This window comes from Phaseolus vulgaris, chromosome 7 (assembly GCF_051622355.1).
Source record: "Phaseolus vulgaris cultivar YP4 chromosome 7, ASM5162235v1, whole genome shotgun sequence".
NCBI classification, from domain to species: Eukaryota; Viridiplantae; Streptophyta; class Magnoliopsida; order Fabales; family Fabaceae; genus Phaseolus; species Phaseolus vulgaris.
The window spans coordinates 11,241,876-11,252,228 of record NC_143504.1 but is presented as its reverse complement, the minus strand read 5'-3'; the positions used below and the strand labels follow the sequence as shown (position 1 = coordinate 11,252,228).

Below are 10,353 nucleotides of genomic sequence, written 5' to 3'. Positions count from 1 at the left end.
GAAAAAAAAATGTAATGGAACTTCGAGCTCCAAATATCTCAGATGTGGTGATTGATCATAGTGATATTATCTTAATAGACTTGAGGTCGGAAAATATATCAATTTGAAACTAGTTTTAAATTTTATTAATAATAGAAATTATTTTAGATACTAATAATTTTTTTAATATCTAAAATAATATTTAATATAGTCAATATAGTAACTAATTATTTTTTTACTATAAAATTAGTTTTTATTTAATGATTATATAATTGATTCTACTACCAATCTTTGACTTATTTTGAATTATAATAAAAATTATAAAATCATACCATTACTCCAATTTATCAGTTATAACTGAACATTAAAAAAAATAATAGCTACTACATAAATAAAAAAAAAAACATAACAATTACATGTAGATTCAAGTGTATTAAGCTTCTACGAAAGAAAGAAAACTTAGCTACTTCTTATCAATTATAGAGAAATAATCCTTCAAAAGGAGAAGAATTTTTCCGTGTCTCCAAGTATGTCTCAAAGTGTATAATTGTATGAAAATAAGGTTCTATTTTTTTTTTGTCTTTTATAGACACTCAACCTCTGCCATAGTGGACTTCAGATGGAACTTCTTAGGCTGTCCAAAATAAACTATTTAAGCACTACTTTCCTCTCAAGTTTGGCTTAAAATGCCTACAAAATGGGTGGCTTAAAGTGCATATATACAAATTCTTCTTGTAAATTTTTATCGCGTAAATCTAAATAGGAAACTTCATTTTCTCTATTTTAATGTTCACGATAACGTCTTCTTACAACTTTTATCCTTCAGAACTAAAAAAAACAAAGATAAAGTATATAACATGAAATTAAAACTAAATTTAAACATAAAGAACAATTTTATTCAAAAGTAAATTAAATTAACACAACTAAAATTAAAAAAGAGATCTAAAATAATTATATTTAAATTACTCTATAGATAATAATTATCATACAATCCTATTTTTTATATTATTTTTTATCATTTAAAAAAACACACAATTATGAATATTTAACATAAAAAGTAATGTTATATATTTATTAAATGAACTCAAAATTTTATACTTTCCCCTCAACCCTCCTAACTTTCTCGTCCTTGTGATATTGTAGAGGTAGTGTCGACCACATTTTATAAAATTGAGCTTCAAAGGGTTCGTAGATTTTTTTTGTGGACGCAACTTTAGCATCTTCCAATAAGTGCAGAGATGCAAATATTTTGGTTTGATCTTTGTAGCTTTCACTTCGGTGTTACGTACAAATTTGCCTTGGCTTTTCTGATATAGCATTAGATTTTGACCGACAAATTGATCTCCAGAACCAAATCTTATCATACCATACTCCCCTTTCATCTACACGCGAAGCAGCTATTTCAACATAGACTTGGTACAAGCATGGTAAAGAATGTTTCAAACTAGCATTGTCAATGCAAACATCATTTCAAAAATCCCTGTTTATCCCTGTTTACCAAGGTGGTTACAAACTGATAACATTTTTCCAAGCAAATATCTTCAAGCAAACAGTTCAAACTACCATTACAATTATTATAAAATAGGAGATAAACCCAAATATTGTCATCATCTACCAGCAAGCTCTCTGTCTACTGAGTTATCACGATTAGGTGTAAGAGTTCGAAGTACTTTGTCCGTAAATTACCACAAGATTTTGATTGAAAATATTTTTTACCAACTAATCCTAGAACTTTTATGTCAGTTTATAGTAACCATATATAATCGAATAACAGTGGAAAGTTGTATCTGATAAAAACCATGCTAAAGAAAGTATTGTAGACATGGTAATAATTAACAATAGTTATAATAATGCATAAACCAATTAGTTGTTGGGTAAAAAATGAGGAAAGTTGTATGGTTGTTGGTAAAAAGATAGGAAAGAAGAGAAGGAGAGATAAGGTGAGTGTGAGAGCTAAAAGGGTCGGTGGCCCCAGACCATCATCTGCTAAGGACACAGTAGCCCGTGCAGGAGCAGTATAACAGTGACATAAATTACCTCCCTCACTTCGCTGGCAACTTTACCACCCTTAATTATTCCTCCTTACAAAATGCACAACCATGAGGAGAAGAGGGGAAAAGAAGAGACACAGAGATCAAAAGAGATACATATGAGTTGATTTATATATGCCTTTTGGAGGACAAGCTAGCATGTTATTAACTATTATTATTATTCTTCTGTCTAGATGACACCAAATGATTGAGAAATAACAAGAGGGAGTAGTAGTAGCTAAATTTTATGATAAGAAAACAATAGCCAGAAGATAAGTAGGTATTCAGAGTGAATTGTTTTCTTCTCTTCGTCTCCTGTTTGCTTCTGTCTCCTAAGATACTTTCCTCTCGGTATCTTTTGTGATTTAATCTCTCAGTTTCTATTTTTTTTCTTTTTTCCTGACAGACAAAGAAAGCAGGGAAAAAATCAAACATACTTCAGGTCTTTTTTTTTTTCTTCATTCTGTTGTAGTTTCTTTTTCCCTTTCTTTTTGTTTATTCTTTCCAAGGGACAAGAAAACATGCAATTGAGGTTTTTTTTTTCCTTTCAGCAGAAGGATATTCGGATATTTGATAGGTGTTTACTTTTGGTTCAGATATTAGTTCCAGATTTGCACAACAGTTATGGCGGCAGCTTCCTCATCCACTCCATTCTCGGGAACCAGAGAAGAAAGCCCTCAGATTACAACACACCATCAACCCTCCACAGTTGCTCCAATCACAGTTCCTCAAAAGAAACGGAGGAATCAACCTGGAACCCCAAGCAAGTAGCTTAGTTAAATTTGATTGCTTAAACCACACACATATACACATCCTTTGCAATTTTGTTTCACTTCTTTCATTTTCTCAATAACAAACACGACGAAACCCTATTCGTGATTTAGGGCTATTGACTTCTTTAATTTACTGTAGAGACATTCAGTTCATGGTTGGATTGCTTTTCTCTAAGAATCTCAAAAGCATGAAACTTCTGGTTTAAATTTTTTAATAATCTTCGTAAATTTGTATTTTTTTTTTTATCATTACTATTGAAATTCCTACGTGGTTCTAAAACAAGGTCAAAAAAGAAAGATTATTCTTCTGTTTCTTGTGCGTATTCAATTTGAGCAAGTGATTGAAGCATGAGAGTTTTTTAATAATTTGTTGTTTGTCATTTTTGTGGGGGTAAAAGATCCAGACGCGGAGGTGATAAAACTATCTCCCAAGACCCTAATGGCAACAAACAGGTTTATATGTGAGGTGTGCAATAAAGGATTTCAAAGGGAGCAAAACCTACAGCTTCACAGAAGAGGACACAACCTTCCTTGGAAGCTAAAGCAGAAGAGTACAAAAGAGCAAAAAAGAAAGGTTTATCTTTGTCCCGAGCCCACCTGCGTCCATCATGATCCTTCAAGGGCTTTGGGAGACCTCACTGGAATCAAGAAGCACTACTCTCGCAAGCATGGTGAGAAGAAGTGGAAGTGTGAAAAGTGCTCAAAGAAATATGCTGTTCAATCTGATTGGAAAGCACATTCAAAGACTTGTGGCACTAGAGAGTACAGATGTGACTGTGGCACTCTCTTCTCTAGGTAACAACCCATTTTATCTTAGTTTCCACTGCACTTTATACATTCTTCAAATGTGTATATAATACACACACACCATCCAGTTTATGAAAAATTAGGGTTTCTCATACTCTTTGGTGGGTTTTGAATTTTTCACACTAGTAAAAGCTTTTAAGCTTGATGCATTTTTATTATAAGCATTTCTAAACGCAACCTAAGAAGGTGTCGCTAGTTTGAAAAAATTGAGTAAATAGTCGAAACAGAAGTTAAATGTGAACTAGAGCTTTCTCCATTCATTTCCTTGGGTGTTAGTGGAGGCATGGCAGGAGACTGCTCGCACGTGAGTAGACTGTTGAAATGGGGTACCAAAATTGACATGCTTTGGGAAGAAAAAACAAGCAAGTTCAACTTTGGTCCTCGGGAACTGTGCCCCCACCCTTATTCCCATTCACGTGCAGTTAAGCAACTCTGCAAAGGCAACAGGCATAGTGATACTGGGTTTGTTCTCACATGAGTTGGAGATGCTGGCTTTTGTTCTCTTTCGGCTTGGCTCGGTTCATATATAAATACACTTATCTTCTTGCAATGGGTCCGAGCTGCATAATTGTCACCACTTCCCATTATTTCTTTATTCATTGCTAAACAAATTCTCACCATTAATTCGCCACTTCTATATCAGCAATTTTTGTATTCTACCATTGCTTTGAAATGAATTCTCGTCGTAGAAAATAGACAAGTATTGAGGTTGTTTGCATTTATTGAACTGGCCCCATCTTTGGTCTTATGATAATTGACTTTCATCAGAAGCTGAAAATAATTCTCTTTTATTGATTAATGAGAGACCTTAAAGTGGCAGTTAGATTTGGATTTCTTGTGTGTATCATCTTTTGGTATAATGATCCCCTGGGCCCTCTGTTTCCATTAGAGTTTTATTTTCAAAATTGCAGTTCCAATTACAAAGAAAAAAACATTTCCTATTTTATTTTTTATTTTATATTTGACTATACCTTTGGAATTGGTTGGTTAAATAATTGATATATATATATATATATCTTGAACTTCTACAGTTCCAAAATTCTTTAGGTTGGACGGTGTTAGGTTACCTATATACGTTATTAAAATTAATATATGGTTTGGTTCAAGAATTTTATGTGTTGATGTGGTGGCATAATAGTTGTTATTGAGCTGATTAGGAACATTTTGATTATTATATTGTATTCTTACTGGAGCATACTAATAATATAATTTTAAGTCTTACTTAATACTCGACGTAATAAATTCACCTTTGTCAGTTTCTATAATGGAAGATGTGGTCAATTTATGTATACCTTTTATTATATTTTTGATGCAGGCGTGACAGTTTCATCACTCATAGGGCGTTCTGTGATGCATTAGCACATGAGAGTGCAAGATACCCCAGTAGCTCAAATCCTTTGGGAACTCATTTGTTTGGCACAAACCACACTAGTTTAACCCTATCCCAAGTGGGTACCCAACTTTCCCAAGTTCAAAATCAGAACCAAACAGTCACTAACATTGGTGCAGCTCTTAAGTTTGAGCACTTGATTCCACCTCTAAATCAGTCTTCATTTGGACACTCACCACAATCAATGCCTTCCTCAGCTTTCTTCATGAATAACAACACCAATCAAACATTATTTGAAGAACACCAATCACAACAAGGACAACTATTCTCAAACAAGCAACTACATGGCCTAATGCAGCTCACTGCTCTTGATGGCAACACTAACAACTCCAATTCTTCATCAGTTGCTGCTCCTAATTCCAATCTCTTCAACCTCAGCTTCTTCCCAAGTAGCAATAGCACTAGCACCATTATCCCTGATCAATTCAACAACATAAGTGGTAGTGACCAAGGAACAACACCACCACCACTCTTTGTTAATAACAACCCTGCAGTAAGTGATCATGTGGGTTCAAGTTTTTCTTCGCTCTTTGGTGATTCAATAGAAAACGTATCATCCCCTCATATGTCTGCCACTGTGTTGCTTCAAAAAGCCTCTCAAATGGGTTCAACCACAACCACCAGCGGTTCTTCTTTACTTAGAGGAATGTCTAGCAATGGTTCCAAAGCTGAAAATGGTCACCACCACCACCACAATCTTCAAGGGTTGATGAACTCTATTGCTAATGGAAACACGTCCTTGTTTAGGAACATGCAAGGGAATGAAAACAACCTTTCTGGGTTTCACAACGTCGACGAGTCCAACCATAAGTTGCCCCAGAATCTTAATAATGTAAACTTTGGAGGTTCTGATAAGTTGACCTTAGACTTTTTGGGTGTTGGAGGAATGGTTAGAAATATGAATGGTGGATTTTCACAGAGAGAACAACTACAACAACAACAACGTGTCATGGGTACTGAGTTCTTTGGACCCTGACCTGAAGGCAGCAGCATAGCCAAATCATCATTTTGGAAAGTCAACGTTGTAATAAGGAAAAGATTAGGCACAATGAAAAAACATTAAAGAAATAGCTTGTTACGTATGTATGAACTTATTTAAAACTGCTTTAAGGTTATTTTGTTATGAAAAGAAGTCTAATTGGTCTATTAACTATGATTTCGATTCTATAAATTGCAACTCTTATGTTTTTCTTGAGTACATCGATCCCTTTCTCTTCAGTACTCTCTCACTTTGACAGTGATAGACATCTGAATAAATTTACTGTTTCATTGAATTTCATGATAAAGTTTAGTTTGAGATAGAAAAGTAAATACGGTAAAGCCAGCCAGGTTGTGCACAATGCTCAACAGACGAGGATGCTGACTCTCTTGCTCAGCATCTTCACGTATTCGATATATTCCAATGGAAACGACAAACCCTGGTTTCCTTTCAATTTCACCATTGTTTTCTAGCTATAATTAACATATACCATACCCACTACAGCTACACAAAACTTAAAAATAAAGCAGTACCAATTTTGTATTTCATACACCTAATTCCTTACTTTTCAAGAAAAATCTTATTAAAAGACCATCACATAAGATACCAAGACTAGTATAAACGTGCATGACAGCATACAAATCAAAAATATAATTACGATTTTTTACATTTAAATTATTATTTATCAGACACCAAACTACTTTCTTTTTTTAAAAAAGAGACATGTGCTTATATCATAATTTTATATATATATATATATATATATATATGAAAATACTTATTTAACAATATTATTAATTAAAAAAAATGGTTACTAACTCCATTAGCAGCACTACAAAACTTGATAAACGCCGTTCACATTTTGATGTGCTTTTGTTGACATTCCTTTGCTTAAAGATGAGCCTTTTTAGCCTATCATTTTGAAATATTCCTGAGCATGTTGACCACTTTTGAAACTCACATTCTTATGGAGTTCTTCTCTCTCTGAACTGTTTGCATGTTAGCATGCACTGTAGGGCAGTGCCGTGGTTGCTCACAATTAGGGTTAGGTCTCACGTCATTATTCATTTGGTGAAAGATCTTTATGGCGTTAAGTAAATGAATAAAGGTGTGATGGCTGGGCACAGTGCTCTGCATCCAACAGAGACAGTATAGTCTCTGAAATGTTCGTTATTGTAATTATTAGTAAAGATATTGTGACACTTTTGTCGCACCTCATGTCATTTGCCTCCTCATATGGGAATCACTCGTCCGTGACTATCAAACCCACTCATCTCATTTCGTCTTTATATACTCTACCACTTTCCTCTCCATTTTTCTTTTTTCGGATAATTCTTTCACACCAAACCAAACTCCAATTTCGAACAAATCCTTATTCCACACGTTATCAAAATCAAATGTTTTTATAATGTTAAGTTTCGATCAATAACATTTCAAATGATCATATACATGTTACTAATGCGTTAGTGTCGTGGGGTGGGGCTTTGTTTCAGGTGCAAATACAGATTTTTGCGAGAAATGAAAATTTAAGGCTTCCGCCTTTTAGGATGCAGTGTTGTGTTGATAGTTATTTTATATGTTATGTTGGACAAATTTTAAATATATATATTTTCTCGTAATTTTTTAAATAAGATTTATTTAAATTTTTAATATTTTATATATGAATTAAAACATCTTTCAAATATTCTAAAATATATATATATATATATATATATATATATATATATATATTCTAAATTTTCAAAAATATGATGACTGCACATTCATTATATATATCAGTATGTGGAATATGAGATTTTCCATACAGATTTAGTTTTTCCAATTTTTTTATAACAAAGAATAATTGAATTTAATGAAGACTTTATAGTGTTCAAACTCTTATACGATAACCAAAACGTTTTCTCCTAGTCAAACCAAAAAACATTCTTCCACGCCATACGGGAACAAATCTACCACGACTTAGAAAAGCTTAACACAACTTAGCAAACAGATGGTTCTGCATAAAAAAAAACACCAGCAGCCACTAAATTTCCTAGCAATTAACCTGCATAGAGCCAAGTCAAACAAATTCCTAAAGAGGGATTGTAGTATTGATATAAATAGACAATAGAAGATAGAAAAAATGGTTGTTCCCAATCTCCTATACTGTAAGATACCATAGTCTAAACTTGGCTTGCAACCCCTCCACAGTAGGCTTGCTGCCATACCCCCAATTGCACAGAGAGCAAGCCGCTGGATTCCAACTCTAATGCTCCCTCGTCGGCAGATTAACGTCACTTGAATTATCAAGTGCAGGACAATGTCTTGTGGGAGATAATAATAGGAAAAAAAGTGTTTTGGAAAGACATGAAATCAAATATTAAAACTAAGCTTTCTAGTTGGAATGGAAAACATTTATATTTTGCTGGAAGAGTTATTTTGATAAAATCTGTCATGTTTCAGCTGTCGCTTTATATTACTTATCTCTGTTCAAAATGTCTATGGCAGTTGCGAAATTAATCACAAGATTACAAAGGGATTTTTTATGGGGATGGGGAAGTGATAAAAGGAAGATAGCCTGGATCAAGTGGGACTTCCTATGTCAATCCAAATCGGAAGGAGGACTATGAATTAAGGATGTAAATTTGTTTAATATTGTTCTTCTTGGGAAATGATAATGGGGACTTGGTTGTGAAAAATAAGGACTTTGGAAACCGGTATTGGAATCTAAATTAGGGGTGGCAAAGTGGGATGGGCCAGCAGTGGGGCAAGGCGGGCTGGCCTGCTAGCTCGCTAAAAAAAAAAAAATTGACTTGGCAGCAATGGTCCGTGGAAGAGATGCAACTTTGAGTGAAAGAAAATTAGGTTTTCACTCAAAACACAACGCAACTATGTTGTTCCAAAAAATGTACACGACGCACTCTCTGTTGCAATGTCGTCGCTCGCTCCACCTGCGACTTCGCTCGCTCCACTTGCAACTCCGTGCGGCTTCGCCTGCAACTGTCGCGCTACTGCACACTGTTGTTGCCGCACATCGCTGCTATCGCACCGTTGCTGCCTCCACTTCTCCTCCATGTTTCAAAACAAAAATGCAAGCCAGCCCGCGGGCCTATGCGGGGCGGGCGGGCCGCTTTGCCACCCGTAATCTTAATATGGTTCTTGGAGAGGGTTGGATGATAGTGTTGTGTCAAATACTAAATCTTGGTGGTGGAGAGATATCAAGAAGGTGTGTGGAGGAAACTCAAATTGTTAGTTTGATAACCAGAGAAGGTGGAAGGTCGGTGCAGGGAGTAATATTCTGTTTTGGACAGATTATTGGATAGGAAATGATTCTCTGAAAAATAGAAATCCCATAATTTTTTAAAACTCAGTGCTTAAAGAAGGTTCTGTAGGGTATGACATGAAAACCAATGGGTATGGCAAATAGAATGGAGAAAATAGTAGTTTTAATGGGAAACTGAAATTATAAATGAATTTATGGATGAATTGAAGACTATTAAAATATATGCTTGTAAAAATGATGAGTGGATGTGGGTAGGTGATACCTCAAATTCTTTTATTGTTAACTCAGCTTATAAAATTCTTTGCCACCAAAATATTTTGCAGCCACATTCATTCTCTGCATTCAATTTTGATTCTTTTTTTAGCCTAAAAGCTCTTCCATAAGCACATTACTTTGCCTGACGTGTTTTAATTGGTAAAATTGCAACATATGATAATTTAATACATAGAGGAATTAAGGTTGGAGAGGGGATGTGTGCCATGTGTGGTCTGAGCTTGAAACAGTAAATCATCTTTTTTTCACATATAAAGTGACTTCTAAAGTGTGGTATATCTCTGATGCTTGGGCTGGTAGAACTTTTGTACATTGTGATAATGTTACTCAACAAACAAATAGGTTTTACAGGTTTAAACTACTTGGGAAATTGTGTCTGGAAATGTATGTGGATTTCCATTATTTGAGGAATTTGGAACCATAGGAATAGGATAATTTTCAATAATGCAATGGTGGATCCTGTTAAAAAAATTGCTTTGGTCCAAGTAAAAGCGTGGGCATGGGTAAGTTATAAATTTCCAAAGTCAAATTTCTCTTATTCTGATTGGTGTATTAATGTATATGAAAGTTTAAAATCACTACATTGATGATTAACACATTTTCTCTACTTTTTTTGCTGGATTCTCGGTTTGCATGAGAGGAATTTCCTTGGGCTACAACTATAGTCATAATGGGTGCTTGGGAAACTGCAGTAGATAGCAAGGAGGCAAAGTCTTTCTTTAGAGTTGACATGCTTATATTCTGGAATTGGATTGCTGGATTTTTTTATAGATAGCTTGATTTATGTATTGATATCTAGATGTTTTTAAAGATGTTTAAGCTTATTAGAATTATATGGGTAGAATATGGCTATGTTTTGG

At 34.4% G+C, this 10,353-nt stretch overlaps 1 protein-coding gene across 8 annotated transcripts; it reads left to right on the top strand.

Moving 5' to 3' along the window:
* The first annotated feature begins 1,862 nt into the window (after positions 1-1,862).
* LOC137827686 (protein indeterminate-domain 4, chloroplastic) lies at positions 1,863-6,129 on the top strand. Of its 8 annotated transcripts, none has more exons than XM_068633942.1 (5): positions 1,863-2,289; positions 2,416-2,451; positions 2,606-2,772; positions 3,181-3,577; positions 4,905-6,129. In XM_068633942.1, the coding sequence occupies exons 3-5, from the start codon at positions 2,634-2,636 to the stop codon at positions 5,953-5,955; spliced, it is 1,587 nt and encodes a 528-aa protein (XP_068490043.1). In that variant the 5' UTR covers positions 1,863-2,289; positions 2,416-2,451; positions 2,606-2,633; the 3' UTR covers positions 5,956-6,129. The 8 variants fall into 8 exon arrangements, with proteins under 8 accessions (XP_068490043.1, XP_068490048.1, XP_068490044.1 ...); XM_068633943.1 differs by having other exon boundaries at positions 1,944-2,289; positions 2,561-2,772; XM_068633949.1 differs by having other exon boundaries at positions 2,029-2,285.
* The last annotated feature ends 4,224 nt before the right edge of the window (positions 6,130-10,353 follow it).

What these genes read in the sequence shown, in the direction of transcription:
- LOC137827686 (XM_068633942.1), top strand. Translation starts at nt 2,634, where the DNA reads ATGGCGGCAGCTTCCTCATCCACTCCATTCTCGGGAACCAGAGAAGAA. An exon ending in GAATCAACCTGGAACCCCAA is followed by an intron (nt 2,773 to 3,180) that starts GCAAGTAGCTTA and finishes TGGGGGTAAAAG; the next exon opens with ATCCAGACGCGGAGGTGATA. An exon ending in TGTGGCACTCTCTTCTCTAG is followed by an intron (nt 3,578 to 4,904) that starts GTAACAACCCAT and finishes TTTTTGATGCAG; the next exon opens with GCGTGACAGTTTCATCACTC.